Genomic DNA, 22260 nt, shown 5'->3' on the forward strand with positions numbered 1-22260 from the left:
CACTTTATTATAAACGCAGGATTTCCCTTATTGTCTTTTAATGCACATATATACCCCAAAGTAAAAAAAAAAAATCAGTAACAACTGAAGTTTGTGGCAAGAAAAAACACAGATCCCACAGACAATTCAAGTTTAAGGAGCTGAATTCTTTCTTTCGATGAGATAAAAAATTAAAGAAACAATCGTGCTAGGCTTACATTCCATTGGAATCCGTTCAAATTTACTTGTCCTCGAAAAGGCGGCTGACCGTATTCATAGACTTTGAGGGCCTTCTGTTCGATTTAGCTAGCAAGGAGTGAACAGGGCCCATTCCTATTCATTTCACAGCTGTGTCCGGATTAGTTTAGTGAGAGCACAGGGGTCAGCCCGCCCTTTTATCTCATTCAAACATGCTGCCAATTCAGCAAAGCTCTTCAGCCAGGCGCTGATCGCTGCGTCACCCCCCCGGGGCACGCAAAATAAGAATCCTAATCCTCCAATCATCTTCTTCGGCACGGATGATACTACCCTGACCACAGAGGCCTGGTACGGGTAATGCGGAATTAAGGGAACACAGCTTCCTTTGCTGTCTATTAGCCCATGTGAGACCCTTTCAGGCAGTCCTGGTTTTTCAGCTGCCAGAGTTACGGTTGATGCTACAATAGTTTAGAAATGGGGCCGTGGGTAAAAGCAAAAGAAATCGGAAAAATGCCAAACACGTCCCTAATCAAAATGAGGGCGCAATAGCCCCCTCGCATCATTGGGACTCAGTGCTTGTGCAATAATAATAGTGAGGCCCCTGTGGCGGAAATTGTAGTTTTAATAATTGCAATAGAAGCATGGGCCTACAAGTACCAGAATGCTCAGTTCAGTTGGATTTTTAAACAAGCGAGGAACACATGTCCAATATATGAAATCCAGCCTGATAATACGCCAGAATAATGCGCATGCATTTGTAAATTTTGAGGCAAAAATGAAGATTTGTGGCACTTAGTTGAATCGTTTGCAGCTATTTGTAATACATTCATTAACATTCAATGGTTTAGGATATGTTTCAGTACACCCCCCCCCACCTGAAACTCCGAGTGCTGTGCACTTAGTACTGCCACAGCACTCTCAAAGAACGGACTCAAAGCCTGGTTGTTTTGGAGACGCACCACTGAAAGACTGTGACACGTTAAAAGCTTTACTTAATATTAACCACTGCATTCCATAATTTTAGACCACAGTGACTTTGCTGATGGGTTTCCTGTATAGCTAGGAAGGACAATTGGAATTCGTAGCATATTATTTCTCTGTTGCGATAAAGGCCCCTAACTTCATCTGTTGCTGGCACGCGCCCTCTAGTGGCTCGGTGTGGGAGAAGAGCTCGCGCACGGTTGAGGTCAGAGGCGCGGCCGCCTGGGCTTGGAGACTGCTGGAGTACGAGACGGGCGCGCGGGCATAGAGTTGGTGGCGGAGCAAGGAGTTGTGCGGGGGCACGCAAGCAGCCGAGAGGGAGCCGAAGCCTCAGGAGGACGCGCAGGTGGAACAACGGGGCGCCAGCAGCCATGGCGCTGGCGCTAGCTACGATCCTCGGGACTTTACTTGGACTTGTGGGTGCGGGAAGGCGAGACCTACACAGGTAAGGGGAGCTGTGACCCCTGCGGATGGGACATATCTGGGTGCTGGAGGGCGGTGGGGTGGGAGAGCCCTTCTCAATCTGTGCTGTGCTGTGATAGCGGAAGGGTGCACTTCGGGGCGCGTTGACGGGCCGTGGAGCTGACGGCGGAGGGGGGAGGGAAAGTGAAAGTAACTGCAGGAGGTTTGCAAGCGAGATAGGAGATGGGCACAGTGCGTAACTGTACGTGGTGAACGCGCGCGTCCACATATCCGATCCGGCCTGCAGCCTGCGCATGCCCATCTCCTGTCTTCCTCGCAAGCCCTTGAAAGCATAGTCGACGACTATAGGTCTCGCTGGCGACAGCGCTTCGCGCTGCGTCGCCAGGTGCGAGACCTAAAAAGGCTTCCCAATAGAGGACTTTCTTTGCCTCGCCACTTGGTGCCCTACAAGGCATGCAGGAGAACAAATAGATCAGCCCTCACCCAACCCCCACAGGAGCTTTTAATGCAGACTGGTTAATGGCACAGCAGTGATGTCGGAACAAGGGTGGTTGTCTGACATACACACTCCATACTGGGTCAAGACGTTTGCTACCCGACATCTAACCCAAATTTTATGAAGGAGTGATTGCCATATGCACGCCCCTGTAGTGATGACTAAGTTGCTTCCTCTCCTTCTATAATGTCCTAAGGAGGCCTGAATGATGTAGGCTGGAACATGTTGACAGTTTATCAGAGGTTTAATTCAGGAAGGCAACAGATTAGAAGAATCATCCGTATAAAAGAAAAGACTATGAAGAGTGAAGTATAAATTGCCGAAGTGTGTTCTGTATAGCTTGTCGGTAGCCCTGTACCTTCTCTGTCTGCCCCGCCCCTATCATACCAAGACATTACTAATAATAAGCTGATATGTGAGTAGACTCTTAGCAAGAACCTGAAGAGCGTCTGCCCATCCCATGCCTCATAAATTGCACCCTCTAAATGCATCTGTTCATACTCCGCCACTTGCCATCTTGCCAAAGTCATGGCAAGAGAGAGCCAGGAACTATGACGTGGTCCATTTTGAAAGTCACACTGGAAGGAAGATTACTTTAGAATGTGTTTTATTTGATTGCTAGCATAATTCTACTAATCTTTCATTTTTCTGCCTGCAAATTGCATGAAAAAAGGATACAACACCGGGGTGTCTGGCATGCCCTAATGTTTTCCCATATTGTGTATGAGAGATGGTATTGCATAGAATAACTTATTTGAAAGTCTCTTGCCAAGACCTGTAATGAGTGAAAGATTTGGTTGGCATGAGATGGGAGCCCAGGACTAAGCACAACAAACCAGTTTTGTTCACCAAACTTCTGTTAGTGGTACGATACTCAAGTGTTGAACAAGCGCTTTACAAATACACATTCTGTTATCTTATGTAATGCAGTCCATTGACATCCATTTTCCAAATTGTAGGTAATTGATATGAATGACTATCAGAGAAGGAGATTTGCTTCACGGATTATTGACTGCCTTTTTAACACTGTGACTGACAAGAAGATTGCTCTGCTAGGTTTTGCTTTCAAGAAAGACACTGGAGACACAAGGTGAGTGCTCTAGCATGTTTGGACGAACTGTAAGTTTACAAACCTTTAAGAAATCTAAGTGTGTTCTACTGAAGATGGCGGCAACCTCAGACATCATCTTTAGTTTGTTGAAATGAGTCTCTGAGATTGTGCTCATTATGGTATTATGCATGCGACTCCTGTATTCTCTCTTATGCAGCCAAGCGGTCTAACAAAGGCTGATTAAGATGTTTAGTCAAGCCTGTCCTTTGGTTTGAGAGTAACTTTGCCAGATCTGAATATGATAAGGCAAATTAAGACTAGGAGGTATGCTAGCCATTAAATATCTAAAAATGATACTAAAATGACTGAGAAAACCTTACTGATCGTTTTATTACATTTACTGAAAGGTGGGAGTTGGTTATAGTGTTTGTGATGCACCATCATTCTTTGGACTCTTGATGCCGTTATTGGTGATGCAACATCGCTGCGTTGTAGTGGGATCTGGGTCAGTTTGCAAGCTCACTGATGTCTGGTCTAATGGGTACAACTTGAATGCTGCCAAATATCTAGAGGGCGGGAAGCAGGTAGTTGCAGCTGGGGGTATAGTTCAGAGTTGGTGTTACTGTAGATCATGCTATACAACCAGCCCTTTACAGTGTGGGAGCGTCTGCTATCCCAAAACACGGCAACTTCTCTCTTGGCCAGCAGTAGTGCAAGAGCGCAAAAACGCCAACATGATTTGGGGAGATCTTGAACATATCCCAATAGAGCCATGAGGGGGAGGGCAAGGGGGGATTGCCGGTCCAACTTTGAAGATATTGCCTCAAAAACTTTACCCCAAAACAGGTCCACCTTCGTACAGGGCCATGCCATACGTGCAAAATCTGCCATGGGGTCTGGGCAAGCATGGTGCCTGGTGAAGTCCATACGGTGGACCATGCATGGCGTAACATATGCCTGACGGAGGAATTTAAAATGTAACAGTTTATGCCTACATAAAAGTGATCTTGCAGGTTTGTTCACATTGAGTGTAGTCTCATGCCTACTTGACTGCTGATGTGGGTTAGCACCACAACTGTTTATAGGGTGGTGGATGTGTAAGTTGTTGCGATTTACCTCTAACCTGTCCAAATATGTAGTTATCATTGAGACATGGTTTACTATTGTAGGGATGTGTTGGATCCTTGATGGCACTACCTGTGTCTTTCTTTGTGGTCTGTCACGGGAGCTTCCTCTCCCATGATCTCAAGCCGGCGTAGGGTGCTTCTTTTGTATGAGTCCCGCATGCCATGCATATTTCTTTCCACCCTCCCATTTACCACAAAATGACATTGGCTAGGCTGTCCGTTCTGAATTAAATTAAAACCTTTGATAAATGAATCATGAAAGGCTGTTTTTTTCAACGTAGTCGTAAGTAAATAAGTTAATTTCTCAAACATTTGGACATTGGCACGCAAGTTCAAGTTTTATTTTAAAAATTTGGGACTCATAATTCTAAAAATCAATACAAACAAAACCTATAAAATAATTAAAAGACTCCTACATAGAATTCATTACATGATAAGATCAAATGGAGACTTTAAAAATATTTATTGTTATTGTATTTTGTTTAACAATATAATACATGCAGGAGAAATGCATTTTTAGAGGGATATCAAAGCGCTAGACTGCTTGCGGCCATTAAGTTAAAAGCACCTGTCTTTTGGCAGAATAGCCAGGTTTTTAGACTATTCCTGAACGTGACATTGTCTGAGGTCAGTCGGAGATCAATGGGCATCAAGTTCCAATGAGCGGCTGCTAGATGGGTGAATGAACAACCACCCATTTTAGCTTTTTTTGATGATTTTGGCTGTAGCCAGCGCTAGATTGGATTATCATAGGATTCGAGCAGGTCTGTAGAATTCCACTTTTCTACATAAGATAGCTGGGATAGCTGGGCCAATGTCGTAAAGTGCCTTGTGCACATGGCATAAATGTTTGCATTTGCCTCTTGCGAATTGGAAGCCAGTGGATAGTGTTTAGACAGACCGATGACAAGCTTATATCTGTACCTATTGCAGATGACGGACTGCCGTATTTTGGATAACCTGTAATCTCGTAAAGAGAAAGTCTGCTATTTTCGATAATTGCCATAGCCCAGTTTACTTGTAATCAATGCCTGGACTTCTGTCCATCGCCAGTTCACTGGAATCCAGCAAAAGAGTTTCAGTAGGAGCCTAAGTAGGCCAAAGCACATGCCTCGGGTCGCCTTGACTTGCTCCTGCATAGAGAGGGAGTCTTCTATCAGGAAACCAAGGTTCTTTGCCACTCTCTTTGGTTCTGGAATGGAGCCCAAGGACGTTGACCACCAGGAGGCTTCCCAGATGTGGTGGATACCGCCAAAGAATAGAATCTCTGTTTTATGGGCATTAAGCTTTAAACAATGTGCTTTCATCTACCTTTTCATTTCACCTCTGACAGACAGCATAAGAACCTATTTAGAAACCCCAGGTTCTGAAAAGTTTAGCAAGGGAACCCACATTTAGGTATATGGGGACCTCTATCTAAATGTCTGGCTGAACTGAGTTGGTTCTTTTATTTAGAAAGGAGCTGAAGCATTGTAGTGCTTTTGAATATAGACTGATCTCATGTAATCTTTTATCAGAAAGCTGTGAGACTGCAGACAGATCTAGCAGTATCAGGATTGCATCATTACCCTGATCCAGTTCTAGTCGAATACTATCAAATACGGCAAGTAAGGTGGATTCCGTGCTGTCTATAGCTCTAAAGCCAGTATGCAAGCAGATTGTCTTCCAGGAACGATTTGTCAAGTACTTTGGACATGTATGGAAACCAAGATATTGGGCAATAGTAAGATAAAGCGGAGACCTCTATCCCTTCTGTTCGAGGCATGTGGGCTGCTGAATTCATATCTGTGCATAGTCCGCCACCTAGTGTTGGGTCCGGATGATTGCACATTGTTGTCCTGGAAGAGTCTTCGAAGTATCACGAGATAGGTGGCTCCTCCCCTGGACTACAGTGCGCATGGGCATCGCCTCCATCACCAGATTGTTTTTTTCCGCCATCGGGTTCGGATGTGTTTTCGGTTCCCTCTATCGGAACCGATAGTTGTTCTACTTTTACTCGAGACCAAAAGGTCTTTAGGCTGGGCGTCGGTATAGTTGCGTTCGGGTTTCTTACTGACTCTCAGCTCCGATCTCCTACTGCCCCTCCACGTGCTTTCGACGCGGACGGGCCTACACTACACACTTTGCTATGGAGCGGACGCCATTCAAGAAGTGTCCGCTGTGTCACTCTAAATATTCGCACCTTGACGTGCACCCCGTGTGCAATACATGCTTGTCACCGGATCACCGTGAGGACACTTGCATGGCGTGTTCGAAATTTAGGAGTAAGAAAACTTTAAAGATTCGCCGGGCTAATCGGCTCCAGGCTCAATTGTCGGCTTCGGCACCCCCACCTGATGACATCTTCCAGGAATCGGTTGAGGGAGAAGACGACGTACAAGAGTCGGACTCTGGCCCCGCGTCCGAAGAAGAGACCGGCGACGCGGGTGATGAGGCCTACGACGAAGTCTCCGACGAGGTAGGGGACGACGACCGGGCTTGTCCCGCAATGGGTGATAGCTCGGACGAAGAGCATCCCCAACAAGACTCCGGGGTTACTCCCCGTTATACGGCCCAGGTCGAGGGATCGCCTTCGGGCCTTACCCAAGATCTAACAATGAGTCCTACGTCCCCGCCTCCGGGCCCGGTCACGGACATTTCTAACAAGAAACCGAAAGTGAAGCCAACTGGTCTCGCACCCTCGGATGCGAAACCGAAACCGAAAGTGGCGCCGGTGAAAAAGGTTCTGGAGGCGTCAACTTCCACGAAACCCAAAATGGCCGACTTGAAGAGCCACGCCAAAATGGCTGACCAGAAGAGCCGCGCCAAAATGGCCGACCCGAAGCCCTCTGGGTCGGCGCCGAAGGTGAAGGCATCCGACGCGGCGGCGTCGGCACCGAAAGGGGTCGCGGACCCGAAGACGGCTTCGAAGAAGCGTCACGCCGACAGTGCGCCAGGCCATGGGGCGTCGGCTCCGAAGAAGAGGCCTACCGTCGACCAAGCTCTCGAAGACGAAGAGTCGCTCGAGTCGGTTCAGCCCTCGGCATCCCTTACAAAGAAGGTGGGAGAATCCTTACGGCGGATCCAACAGTCTGTGGTTCCCAGCCAGGACACTGTAGTGCCTAGGCCCACGCCGAAGCCTGCCAAGGAACAAACGCCCATTCGTTTTACCCTTCCTCCCAAGTCGGCGCCGAAGGCCTTCGCGCCTAAGCAGAGCGGACACTCTCGGGAAATATTGACGCCGAAGGCTGCCTTGGTGGTGTCGAAGCTTCGGCTCCAGCCGCTCGCGGTGGAGGAACGTCGTGAGGTGCTCATCGACGCCAACACCGGAAAATTGTCGCTCCTCAAACGGAAGATTACGTCGGAGCCGGCCTTGGAACCTTTTAGGATTCCACTCAAGAACAAAAGGTACTCTGCGGACTCTTCGGCTCTGATGGAACCTCTGTCTCCACAAGCCCTGGAACACTCGCCGGCCCATTCCCCCGTGCCTGATGTCGACGAGGAAGAGGCCGAGTACACCTATCCTGCGTACTCGGATCCGGACGAGGAGCAGGTGCCCTGGACAGCAGGAGGCGACACAGACGACCCGCAGTCGGGGCAGGACACTCAACTTTTCGCCGCAAAGACGTCCCCGACAGAGGACTCGGCGGCATTCAATGCATTGATAGAGAGAGCTGCAGCGAACCATGACGTCGAACTGCACTCAGACCCAGTGGATGCGGACTTTTTAGTCGACACCTTCTCGGTAGCCGAAAAACAAGTCAAGACACTACCGATGCTTAAAGGGGTGCTGAAGCATGCACAGGAGGTATTCAAGGAGCCCACCCGGGCGCGGGTGGTCAATCCTCGCATCGACAGGAAATATAAAGCGGCGCCCACGGATCCCACGTATATTAAGGGACACTTGCCATTGGACTCCCTGGTGGTTTCCAACGCTCGAAAGAGGGCAAATTCGCAGACTACTGGTGACGCTCCTCCCCCGGACAAAGAGTCCAAAATCTTTGAGGCATCAGGCAAACGCATTGCTGCACAGGCAGCAAACATCTGGAGGATCTCTAACACTCAAGCCCTGCTCGCACGTTATGATAGGGCCCATTATGACACATTAGAGGCCATCCTACAACACTTGCCTGACCAATATAAGGAGGCGGGGGAGATGCTCATTCAGGAGGGTAAACTCATTACAAATGCATCCATCAAATGTGCCCTAGATGTGGCAGACACTGCCTCCAGGGCTATCAATACAAGTGTGTTACTTAGACGTCATGCCTGGCTTCGAATTTCAGGGTTCAAACCCGACATACAGACCACAATATTGGGGCAAACAGTGAATCCTGACCATCTGTTCGGCCCTGAGGTGGATGCCTCCCTAGAAAAGATGAAAAAAGATACTGAAACTGCCAAATCTATGGGAGCTTTGCAAAGCCAGCAGTTTCGGGGTGGTTCTTTTTGCCGCTCCAATTCAAGAGGCACCTCGAGGGGACAGGCATCCCAATCCACACAATACTACAAGGGTAACACCCAGTCCTCGTATAACAACAACAAGGGCAGGGGTGGCTACAGAGGCAACAATATCAAAGGCAGGGGACGTGGAAACAATGCATCCAGGTCCACCACCACCAACAAGCAGTGACGTCTTGTCACTTCCCCCCGATCACACGACACCTGTCGGGGGGAGACTCCAGCAGTTCCTGCCGGCGTGGAGATCCATCACCACAGACAGGTGGGTGAGGTCTCTTATCCAGTACGGGTACTGTCTAGAACTTACGTCCATTCCACCGGACATACAGCCAAGAAGCCGTGCTATGTCCGACGAGCACTTGACCTTATTGCAGCAAGAAGTTCTGGTCATGCTGCAAAAAGGGGCAATAGAGCTCGTTCCATTGAGAGAACGGGGAATGGGGGTTTACTCCCTGTATTTTCTGATCCCCAAAAAGGACGGATCACTCAGGCCGATCCTGGACCTCAGGCCCCTGAACCAGTACATCAACTCGGAGCACTTCCATATGCTCACATTGCAGCAGGTGCTTCCCCTGCTTCAGCAGGGAGACTTCCTAGCGACGCTGGATCTGAAGGATGCCTATTTTCATATTCCCCTGCATCCTTCCCACAGAAGGTATCTCAGATTCAAGATCTTAGACCAGCATTACCAGTTCAGAGTCCTGCCGTTCGGGGTCACCACGGCACCGAGAGTGTTTACAAAATGCCTAGCGACTGTGGCGGCGCATCTCCGTCGCCAGCACGTCCATGTCTTTCCATACCTAGACGATTGGCTTATTCAGGCAAAGACGGAACAGCAGTGCGTAGACCACGTGTCACGCACCATTCACCTCCTGCACGATCTGGGATTCTCTCTGAACTACCCAAAGTCCCATCTCCAGCCCGCCCACGTGCGACAGTATCTGGGCGCGACAATCAACACTCTGGCAGCCACTGCGCAGCCGAATTCAGTGAGAATCGCCAGTATCCAGGCGCTGATCCAACGATTCAGACCCCAACACTCGCTTCCAGCGAGGGTGTTCATGCAGTTGATAGGCATGATGGCCTCCTGCATCTCCATTGTCCCGCACGCGAGACTACATATGCGTCCGCTTCAGGAGTGCCTTGCACGTCAGTGGACTCAGGCTCATGGGCAACTGACAGACCTAGTGTTGGTGAGCGGTCGGGCGTACAACTCTCTGCATTGGTGGAATCCACAAAACCTTTGCAAGGGCCGACCATTCCAAGAGCCTGTCCCACAGATCATCCTGACGACGGACGCCTCTCTCCAGGGATGGGGAGCGCATGTACTCCACTACACTGTGCAGGGACTATGGACACTTCAGCAAAGGAAGATGCACATCAATGTGTTGGAACTGATGGCAATCTTCATGGCCTTAAAGGCGTTCAAAGTACATCTGTGCAACAAGGTCGTGTTGATCCGGACGGACAACATGACGGCCATGTACTACATCCTGAAGCAGGGAGGTACACACTCTCCACAGCTGTCTCATCTGGCTCAGAGCATGTGGAAGTGGGCCATTCAGAGGAACATCTTCCTCATGGCAGAGCATCTCCCGGGCAAGGACAATCAAATGGCAGATCTGCTCAGCAGGCACAGCCATCAGATGCACGAGTGGGAGATACATCCATCAGTACTCCAACCGTACTTCCAAGGGTGGGGTCATCCAGAGATAGACCTGTTCGCCACAAAGGAGAACGCAAAATGCCAAAGCTTCGCCGCCAGATTCCCACACCCCCAATCACAGGGCAATGCGATGTGGATGAACTGGTCAGGCAGATTTGCGTACGCTTTTCCCCCAGCACCTCTGATACCGCTGGTGGCACGCAAGCTCAGGCAACACTCGATGACGCTCATCCTGGTTGCTCCAACGTGGGCTCGCCAACCATGGTACACCACGTTTCTGGAACTCTCCGTGGTACCGCATCAGAGGCTTCATCTCACTCCCAGCCTTCTGACGCAGAGCCATGGCGACATTCAGCACCCAGATCCGCAACAGCTCAACCTGGCGATCTGGCTCCTGAAGTCCTAGAGTTTGGCTACCTCAATCTTCCTCCCGATTGCATGGACATCATTCGGGAGGCAAGAAAGCCCACTACTAGAGCTTGTTATGCAGCTAAATGGAAGAGGTTTGTCATCTACTGTGTGAACCACAGCATTGACCCGCTAGATGCTTCCATTCAGAACATCATATGTTACCTCTTTCACCTGTATCGATGTAATCTAGCGTACTCTTCCATCCGCATTCACCTGTCTGCCATGGCAGCATACCTCCAGAATAGGCAGCACCTGTCACTCTTTAAGGTCCCTGCTATCAAGGCCTTTCTGGAAGGACTCAAAAGGGTCATTCCACCAAGGACCCCACCAGCTCCAGAATGGAACCTCAATGTGGTTCTTACAAGGCTGATGGGTCCTCCCTTTGAGCCACTGCACTCTTGTGAGCTCCAGTTTTTGACTTGGAAGGTTGCGTTCTTAGTAGCAATTACATCGCTGCGGAGGGTGAGCGAGCTGCAGGCGCTCACCATCCAAGAACCTTTCTTCCAAATACATGCTAACAGGGTGGTGCTCCGCACTAACCCAAAATTCTTACCCAAAGTAGTCTCACAGTTCCACATGAACCAAACAATTGAATTGCCGGTGTTTTTCCAAAACCCAGAGACGCTGGCGGAGCGTATGCTCCACACTCTTGATGTGAAAAGGGCCTTGATGTACTATGTGGACAGGACAAAAGATTTCCGCAAAACCAAACAACTCTTTGTTGCTTTTGCCACACAACACAAGGGAAATGCAATCTCCAAAGCGGGGATTGCTAGATGGATAGTGAAGTGCATTCAGATCTGTTATGCTAAAGCTAAGCGCACTCTCACTATCCCACCAAGGGCCCACTCCACTAGGAAGTTGGGGGCCTCTATGGCCTTCCTAGGTAACATTCCCTTAGAAGACATCTGTAGAGCAGCCACATGGTCTACCACACATACCTTCACTAAGCACTACTGTGTAGACGTGCATTCCAGACAGCAGGCAGCTGTTGGTCAGGCTGTTCTAAAAACGCTTTTTCAAACTGCTGCAGCTGGCACGGGCGGCCGCCGTTAATGGAGGGACTGCTATGTATTCTATGCACAGATATGAATTCAGCAGCCCACATGCCTCGAACTGCAAATGCTACTTACCAGTATGCATCTGTTCTTGGCATGTAGGGCTGCTGACATTCATATCGCCCACCCTCCTCCCCGGCGCCTGTAGCAGCTGCAGTATTTATTCATATACACATATGCTCATAGCATGGTCATCACTCACTTTCTTCACTCCATCTCTGCCAATGGCTAAAAACAATCTGGGGATGGAGGCGATGCCCATGCGCACTGTAGTCCAGGGGAGGAGCCACCTATCTCGTGATACTTCGAAGACTCTTCCAGGACAACAATGTGCAATCATCCGGACCCAACACTAGGTGGCGGACTATGCACAGATATGAATGTCAGCAGCCCTACATGCCAAGAACAGATGCATACTGGTAAGTAGCATTTGCATTCTTAGCCAAGGGAAGAATTAGATCCTTCTTCCATATGTCAGGGTATCGGCGTTAGTCAGGGATAGTTTAAATTATTGACTTATTGCAAATCACAGGATCATTTGAATCGTCCCGGTCACTCAAACATTATGGTATCTTTGATACCAACTCCTCCTTGCATAGCGACGCTTTCCACAGTGAGTGTATTCTCTTATATTGAGTCACTGTTACATAACTAGACAATGTCCACGACCTGATCAGACGCATCTTTGTATGGTCACTCAGTTTTTCCTCCTGGGTTCACTGCCCTGCCGCTGAGAGATGAAATAAAGAACCTGCATTGAATGGAGCATGTATAGATTTCGTTTGAAAAGTTAATAAACTATCAATTGTCAACATCTATCACCTAGATGACCAGTGATATTTTGCAATCAAGCTAGATGAGAATGGAATTCTGCATTTAGCAGTATTTGTAGAATAGGACTTCGAGATTGAGGATAAAGCACAGACCTACAGAGGAGGAGGAGGACTTTGGTAAAACTGAATTCACCAGCTTGGTATTTGACTGCACCATCTCGTTAAGCTCCGAAGAGTGCACTGCATTGCCAAGCTACATTACATGAAGTATAAGTTTGGTGTCTATCTCTATCTATGTAAACCGAAATCCCATAAAGTTTTCAAGCCTTTGAACTTTTATTTATCTGTAGAGATGTTATCACAGTCTTCGACATCAGTAATAGGTTTAAGTATGGTACATAAACCTGGAACTGATATCCCTTTCCTGTAGAATTTAACTCTTAAGTGGATCAGGAAATTACTTGATCTTGCCCTCCTTGCTTCATGCAAGCAACTCAGTTCTTCTATTCCACCACAAGCTCTAATACACCCCCATCTTTCATCTCACATTTTGGCTTGGCTAAGTGAGTGATGTCAGAACACCACGTCCTCAACAGGTGCCCCTAACTCACCCTATTGAAAGCCATGCTAGCTAGCTCTGCGAGTCTCTCTCCTCTCTTCCGTCACCCCTCTCCCCTATCTATCTATATCTCTATATCTCTCTCTCTCTCTATATATATATATATATATATATATATATATATATATATATATATATATATATATATATATATATATATATATATATATATATATATATATATATATTCCGGATCTATAAACATTAGAATGCAGGACTGGGACAATGATTTGAAGCATTACCTCGTATGGCTGGGCGCTGAAGAAGGCTTGTATGCAGAAATGCATTCGCCACCATTACAGACTGCTGCCAATTAAAGCTTGGCTTTCCCTGTCAAACCCCCTCTGGCCTCCGTTTCTTCTGCTGTGGAGGGAAGTTTTGTGATATATTCTGCTCCAGCCAGGGGGGCAGTTCGGATGGCCCCGCAGCACCAAGAGACCCGGATTATCATTCGCAACCGTCGTTGTTCACATAGCGATTCTTTCACTCTGGGTACCGAGAAGTCCGGTTTCCGCCTCGCAGTCCTGGAGGTATCAGGCAGTAGGAGGTATTTTACGTTTGGACGCTATGCAGAATGGCTGTCCCTGCTGACATTTCCTGCTAGGACGCCGAAGCAGCTGCGGTCCGAGGGGACACAGGGAAGCCTTGAAGATTTTGACAGCATTTCCTGGGGTCTTCACTACCTACCTGCACTATCTGGACAAGCCATTAATCCACCGTCAGGCACTCCCCACACCGCTGACCCAGATGCACTAAATTGGTGCATTCTGGGAGTTGAAGTCCGGACATTCATTCCGGTAACCAAAAGGTGAACTTAATCAACCGGGGGTGGAGTTTCCGGATCTATAAACATTAGAATGCAGGACTGGGACAATGATTTGAAGCATTACCTCGTATGGCTGGGCGCTGAAGGGAAGTTTTGATATATAGATATATATATTTAAGTGTATTGCTCACAATGACAATATGGCATTTGCACTTTCTTTGCTGTTATTTGCACATTGTAATATAGGCTGAATTCAGGGATTATCCCGTGATGAGCTTTGCATATAAATGCTGTCTATGTCTATGATACTTATCATTTTACATGTGACCATTTTCCACCAATGATTTTACACTAAAACCAGCATTAGCACTTTAAAAGTTGCCTCCTCCCTAGCATGCGTCATGTGATCAAGGCCTCTGTGAAGGCCGAAACGTCATGCTGAGGTGTGCCGTCTCCCCGACGAAATAAAGTACACTGCTCACCTGCACTTGGGTCTCCTCTCTTCTTCTGCGCTGCGGTATCCAGGATTGGGCTCCAGGCGAGAGTAAGCAGGGATTGTCCTATATCTTCAAACCGGCAGAGTGCTTCGCCGGTATCTGGATGACCCCTTCTCCTACAAGCGGCGGAACAGGAAGCCAAGACCTCTGGTGACCCGGAAGTCGTTTGTCTTCTCCCGTTAGGGAGTAACTGTTCCAGCCCCCGGTTACTGTCCACGCCGATTTGCTATACAGACCAGATGAGGAGCCCGGAGAGCGTCCTGCTCTCTATGAGACACCTGAAGTCGGGTTGCGGTGTTCCGAATCGGCACAGATTACGCCGGTAAGAGAAGTGTGTGCCTGACTGCACGGCGGTTCGTATTTGCTGAAATCGCGAAGTGGTTGTGAGAGCGCATTGCGCGCAACATTTGCGGGGAAGCGGCATGCCAGCTGACGCATTGAGAGCTAGGGAACTGGCAGCGCTAAATGCGTTTGACTCCCCGGCTGGGGGGTCCTCTGAACCATCCGCACAAAATGTACCAGCGAATGAACTTGGCAGCGTTCGTGACAAATTCAAAAAATTGGAGAAGTTAATGAAAAGAGAACTCTCAAAATGGTGGAAGCACCGTTCATTGAGTCGATACTTGGAGGTCAACCGGATACCGCGAGGTCTGCGTGTTATGCTAGCTCCAAGTTACGAAGACCCAGACCCAGAAATGCTTAGGGAATGGGCGGACTGCAACCTGGAGTCATCGCGCAGACTAGTCCAGATACTAGTGCGCTATGCGGAGAGTGACCGTCTCAAGATGCAGACCAAAATTGAAGAGCTTAATCAGGACATTGAATCATCCAGTGTGGATTGTATGAGTGAATGCACCAAACTAAGAAGTGACATGATGGCACGGATCCAAAAAGAAGAGGAGGTAATCAGCAAAAGGAAAGCCTATAAATTTCAACGAGATAAGGCGGACTATGCGGAGGGGCGCATTTTCACTTTTGCAAAAAAATATGATGCCATTAAAGCCTCAAGACGACTCCAAGTTGGGGCAGCAGCAAACCGCCCTACCCAAGGGCATGGATCAGGTGCAGCACAGCAGGATGACTCTTCAGAGTCCAACCTAAGCTCTAGTGTCAATAGTGATTCAGACTCCAATCTGTCACAATCTGAGGGGCGATTGGGGTTTACCAAACTTACGCCAGCAGAGGAACTCGACTGCATAAGGAAGGATTGGCGCGAGACTCTACGTTCGAGAACCCAGTCGCACTCAGGAACAAAAACCGCAACGCCAAGCGCTACCAACGCTGCAAGGCCAAATCAAGAGGAAGAAAAAAATCAGCAGAAAAAGAAGAAAAAAAGTACAAAGAGATGGAACAGGAAGTAAGCTCACAATCGGGAGTAATAGACATTGCCCCCTCCATTATCAATCTGACTGACATGGTCTTATCAGAGGCTGAACATCACATTTTGTCAAAAGGCCTTACATTCTGTCCTCCATGCGACTTTAATTATGTGGACACTAGAATTGATTTATACAAATTCGTCCGCAAGATAAAGTTGCAGAAGCATTTTGTGGGTGGCAAAACACGTAGTACCCCGATGAGGATTGAAACAACGAATGAAGGGCTGCAAGTTCGTGATGTGCCAGGTTTGGAGGCTTTGGAATCCCTAAGAATGGAGCAATCATCATCCCAAGAAGCATCAGGGTGTGAGCCAAATAAGGTGGGGGGATTAACTTCTTTTAAACCACGCTCCACCTATACTCCTGTGATGCTTTACGATAACCTTGACATCTTTCATGATGCTGTTGTAAAAGACATCAAGTTGTTGCATTCAAAAGTGCTCAATTCGAAACAAAAGAAATACACACAGAATGACCAGTACTTGCGACTCATCCATAAGATTCAAGCTAATGAGAATGTCATTGTCAGGCAGTCTGACAAGGGAGGGAATATAGTTTTATGGCCGCGAAAACTATATTTAGAAGAGGCCCTCTCTCAGTTGAACGATTCAGACTGCTACAGACATAGCGACATCTCCTTAATCAAGAAAGCCCAAGAAGATTTTTACTCGTTGTTAATGGGGTGGAGATCTTTTGGATTGCTGAGCATGGATGAACTCAAGTACCTTAAAAACAACAATCCGGTCATGCCAGTTCTATACCTAATCCCGAAGGTCCACAAGAACCCACATAAACCCCCTGGAAGGCCAATAATAGCAGCATGCGGGGGTTTACTGGAAAAGACAACTGTTTATGTGGACTCATTCCTGCAGGAGTTTGTGCAGAACTTACCATCCTTTGTCCAAGACTCCAATGATTTTGTGAGGAAAATTGAGGACATTAAATGGGATTCGGATTCGTGGCTCATCACATTAGACGTCACGTCTTTATATACAAGCATTAACCATCAAGACTGACTGTGAGCCATTGAATTCTACTTAGGTTTGAGACCAATCATCATGGCTGACCATAATCGTATGTTACTTTCTATGATTTCATTCTGTTTGCACCATAATTTCTTTATGTTTAACAACAGATACTACCAGCAAGTCAGGGGTGTAGCCATGGGGGCCTGTTTCTCTCCCAGTTATGCCTGTCTCCATATGTGCTACTGAGAGAGACAGGTCCTCTTTGGCGAACACTCCGACGTTGCTAGGCGGTCTATTACACGATGGTATCGTTATATAGATGATGTGTTCCTGGTCTGGAAGGGCACTCGTCTAGAAGCTGAGCAATTTGTGGATATGTTAAACTGTAATGATTACAACTTGAAGTTTACCTCTACAATCAGTAGAGACCAGGTACATTTTCTAGACATGACAGTCTCACCAGGAGGAGACAAACTTGAAACCAGGTTGTACCGAAAGCCAACGGCTGGAAATACAATACTCCATGCCAGCAGTCATCACCCTGCTCACCTTATACGTAGTATCCCGTATGGCGAGATGCTGCGCATTAGACGATTGAGCAGTACTGAAGCTCAATGCCATCTAGCTCAGCAAGCCAGTAGGTCTAGATTTTTGGCAAGAGGGTACAAGGCTGCAGTGGTTGATAAGGCCATAACTAAGGCAAATGCCCTGTCACGCAGTGAAGCCTTGCAACGTAAAGTCACGAATGCGCCTACTACCTCCCAGGATCAAAAAGTAAGATTGATCCGGGCGTACAATAGACAGCATGGGGCGCTTGGCAAAATCATCTCTAAGCATTGGGGTTTGATTAAATGTGATCCCGTTATAGGTGACAAAATTCCAACCACGCCTTCTATCACCTATAGGAGAGCATACTCTATGCAAAATGCCTTAGTTAAATCTAGCCCAGAAGTTTCTATACAAAAGAATTGGCTAGACAAGAGTAAGGGCTTCAGGAAGTGCTCTTCCTGCAAGGCATGCCAGCATGGGCTAAACAAAACTGAATATGCTGTACCATTCACCCCCAATGCGCGCAAGATCAAAAAACAACTGACTTGGAAGAGTGAATATGTGGTTTATGTGCTGGAGTGTCCGTGTGCCCTGCGGTATGTAGGGAGTACCAAGCTGCAGGTGCACAAGAGGATACTCCAGCACATAAGGGCCATTAACACCAACGATCCGGCTTATCCGGTGGCCCGCCACTTCAAAGAGCACCACAACAATGATAGCTCCCTTCTGCGATACTATGCTGTAGACTGTGTGGGCCCTCTTAGAAGAGGAGGTGACAGGGATGGTGCCCTTAGGAAATTGGAGACCAGGTACATACTGGAAATGGATAGCCGAGCCCCGGGAGGATTAAATTCCACAGAAGATTTTTACACTTGTCTCTGAATTACCAACAAAAGTGTAACCTGAGGTTCTGCCCTATCCAACATTAATTCATCCTCTTAGATGTTTTGTCAAGTTATCCTACTGGTAGTGGTTAGTTGATCATTTTATTCATTGACCAGTACATGTCTAGTTCTGCGGATGGTCTCAGTGTGCAGTGCAGCCTAGGCTTAGGCTGCATAAGGATGTATCAAATGCGTAGCACAACATCGATTAAGATAAACCATGCTTGAATAGAAAACAAGAAGATTCATAGACAAAAAACTTTATAAAAACCTAAAAAAATGCACATGATAAACGTCTTTCTTCACTTTCCACTCTTATGTTTATTACTGGTTTGGTGTTGTTTAATCTATGGTCACTTGTCATAGCATGGAGGCATGAGAGGTGAGGCTGCGATGTTCTCCAAACCTAGTGGTGGGTTAACATCTCCTCTCCTCCCAACCCTCCAGCTTAACATAGACACATAATAGGCTAGTGCGTACAATACAATTAGGATGCTGCGATCTCGGTGGAAAGGCTTAACATGCATTTATGCAGCCATGTTTCAAGTTCACCTGAGGTCTCATCCTGTGTAAATAGTGTATGTCTGGTGTAAATATATTTATTTGGAATATGCTTGTACACTCATGTTTTTATACTTATATTCATATATGAATAATTTATAGTTTATTTTTCTACAACTGATTTTAACATGATATTCTAAAACAATTATATTGGGATTATTTATAGCGATGACAAACTGTTTACAAGACACTATATGCACTTTAACAACGTGTTGCACTTTGCCGAGTTTGCACTGCAAATTGATTTTTCAAACTTGGATTATCCAGTGATTTTTTTTTTAAGTGTATTGCTCACAATGACAATATGGCATTTGCACTTTCTTTGCTGTTATTTGCACATTGTAATATAGGCTGAATTCAGGGATTATCCCGTGATGAGCTTTGCATATAAATGTTGTCTATGTCTATGATACTTATCATTTTACATGTGACCATTTTCCACCAATGATTTTACACTAAAACCAGCATTAGCACTTTAAAAGTTGCCTCCTCCCTAGCATGCGTCATGTGATCAAGGCCTCTGTGAAGGCCGAAACGTCATGCTGAGGTGTGCCGTCTCCCCGACGAAATAAAGTACACTGCTCACCTGCACTTGGGTCTCCTCTCTTCTTCTGCGCTGCGGTATCCAGGATTGGGCTCCAGGCGAGAGTAAGCAGGGATTGTCCTATATATATATATATATATATATATATATATATATATATATATATATATATATATATATATATATCTTTACCATGCACTTGTTCACTCTAGCAGTGCCTGTTAATTCTGCTTGCAACTCCCTTTTTCTACATTGTTTCTGACTTCTTGCACCTAGTCCAATGTAGATCTCATAATATTAGGACCTAAAATAGATAGTCCTGAATTGAGGCAGTGTAAATTGAGAAGTTTTAATTTTCAGAACATTTTCTGAGCCATGCAAACAGAAGCATAAGAAAGTGAATAGATCTACGGTAATGGTTTTTAAAGAAAAAAGCTTGCAAAATAGTAGCACAGAACCACATATTTGTTTTTTCAAAACGTATGATGCCTCCTTAAACCCCCGCACTTTTTGAGGGGCTGTAACAAATGATTATTTATACATTTCCTTAGGGAGTCCTCCAGTATCTATATCAGCAAGTACCTGATGGATGAAGGAGCTAAGCTGCATATATATGATCCTAAAGTACCAAGAGAGCAAATCATTTTGGATCTCTCTCATCCTGGGGTCTCCGAAGATGACCGAGGTAAGTAATGCAATACCTTATTTCTGTATGTATTAATTTGTTTAGTATTCACAAGTAGTTAAGTGCACAGTGCACAAATATGGTGACAATCACATAGAGATGCTGCAACATGCACCTCCAGACAACAAATGGCATCAGATTTCACGCGAAACATACAGACCAGGCCTGCATTACTGAAGACACTGATGTAATTTCAAAAATAAAGGGCTAGTGCCACATAATCTCACAAACTCAACAGGATCACTTCAGTTTTAATCTACCAACTGTTTATGGCTGTGACCGCATTACACAAATATCCTGCAATACATAAATAGACATTTCTATCTAAGGAATGACCGAAACCCAAGAGGGTGACGAACAAATTACTCTCCACATACAGTCTGAAAAGAGATGGGATTACGAATTCTTCAATTGTCGCACCAGGAATGGGATTTGCATTCCAATAATGTGAAAGAGTTCTTTCACTGTTCGAAGGGACAGGTTTGGTGGGGGTCGATGACGATGGGTTGTAGCCTATTCGTTAACTAAAGACTGAGATTAGTATTTACACTGAAAGGAACATCGTAATGGCGACCCAACTAACTCATGAAGCATGCTAAGTGAGCCCTGATGTTTGTGGTGCGCACAGAGCCCACCTATATATATCTTGCTGCTCGTGAGTTATGGTCTTGTACAAAACCTAAATGTATTACATTTTTGGATTATATCTTATCTGCTTCTCCATTCCTTTTTTTCCCTATTGATTACGAACTGTTTACTTAGTTGTGTTTGCTTCTGGCACTTTCCAAAATTTCTAGGATAGTTTCATGAACTCCAGCTAATTAATCGCCACCCTGAAACGGCTTTGTGGCTCCCTTTTGCCAATTTATTTTCAAGAGCAATGTATACAAACTGAAGGATTATAGTTCGATTTAGGCACGGTTGAGAGACTTGAGTAGGCATGCACTAGCAATACAGAATTAGATGAAGAAGAGAAGACCTCACAATCAACTGATTTGTTGGAGTGACTGTCATTTATTCAGAAATTTACAGAACCTAAACCACTGAAGTGTGGCACTGGTAGCTCGGAGGTCCTGCTTTATGACAATGATGGGTAATTTCATGGGAGGGTCTGATTGTTTTAGGGTTCAGAGTGGGAGGGAGACTGTCACTAATCGTGGAGTTAGGGACATGATACCTTTGAAGGACAAAAGTAGAGTGTTTGCATAGGCATAGCTTCCAAAAATATTAAGAGATGTACCTTCAGTAGGCGATAATGCAGTGTACTCCATATCAAGGTAATTGCAAGATCTATCAATATGGGTGGGCAATGTTCACTGCATGAAGAGAAGAGCAATATACCTGGCTTGCTTGGGAGCATAATATTACTGATAATGTTTTAAATATTGGCACTTTTGGTCTTTGTTCATGATTGCATGAGAGTGCTAAAAAAGAAAACAATTACAGTTAAAGGCGAGTTTATGGGTATGGTCTGGGGTTTCAGGATAAAGGGGTCTTCTTTAAGGATTTAGATTATTTTTAAGTCGCGTTATAAACGGTAGTCTATGGATGGTACACTATTTCCAGAGATTGCCACATTTGTACCCCTAGAGCCTTTCCTTGATTACTTTAATGGGATATGCTTGCAATTTCAATCAAGACCAATCCTTGTGTCCGACTTAAGGTTCTCAACCTTCTTTGTGCTCAACAGTTTTTGTAGACCCCTTCCTTTTAAAATGGGCTATACAGGTTAGACATTTTTGTCAAAACAACACATTTTGACTCTGCAACAAAAACTTCTATTTCTATATCAAGGATAGTTTAACTGCGTCTGTCACCTTGTTGCCTTCCAAATAATGGCAGTCGTGGAACTTAAATTCGGAAACCAAGGCACGTCTTTTAAGTTGTATTTGGAATGTTAATATTGCAAGCATCGCTTGACTCAAATTTGAAGGTAGTCACACTTGCGCTGACTTAACTTTACTGTTTGAGAGTCCAGAATACAAATGTAATGCAAGTTTTAGTATAACATTCTATTTACAAGAAGTAGTATGGATTAAGCAGGGGCAATTAGTCAATCACCTAGAGTCTGCTCCAATTTGAGTCGCATATAAAAGCTATTTTTGTTTTACCAACTAGAAGGGTCATTTTTATGGCTATACTATCGCTGGCGTAATGAAACTCGAGGGGGCCTCCCTACAAGGCAAGTGGAGGGGCCCCCTCTGG

General features: G+C 46.1%; 1 protein-coding gene across 1 annotated transcript in view; it reads left to right on the forward strand.

The window, feature by feature from the left end:
• UGDH (UDP-glucose 6-dehydrogenase) overlaps window positions 1-22260 on the forward strand; it is an 89084-nt gene that overhangs the window by 30414 nt on the left and 36410 nt on the right. Inside the window, exons 8-9 of the mRNA XM_086963965.1 lie at window positions 3037-3167; window positions 19922-20055. Of these exons, the coding sequence (XP_086820091.1) occupies window positions 3037-3167; window positions 19922-20055 (265 nt within the window). The remainder of the gene's footprint in view (window positions 1-3036; window positions 3168-19921; window positions 20056-22260) is intronic.

This window comes from Lissotriton vulgaris, chromosome 3_2, assembly GCF_964263255.1.
Source record: "Lissotriton vulgaris chromosome 3_2, aLisVul1.2, whole genome shotgun sequence".
In the NCBI taxonomy this organism is placed as follows: domain Eukaryota; kingdom Metazoa; phylum Chordata; class Amphibia; order Caudata; family Salamandridae; genus Lissotriton; species Lissotriton vulgaris.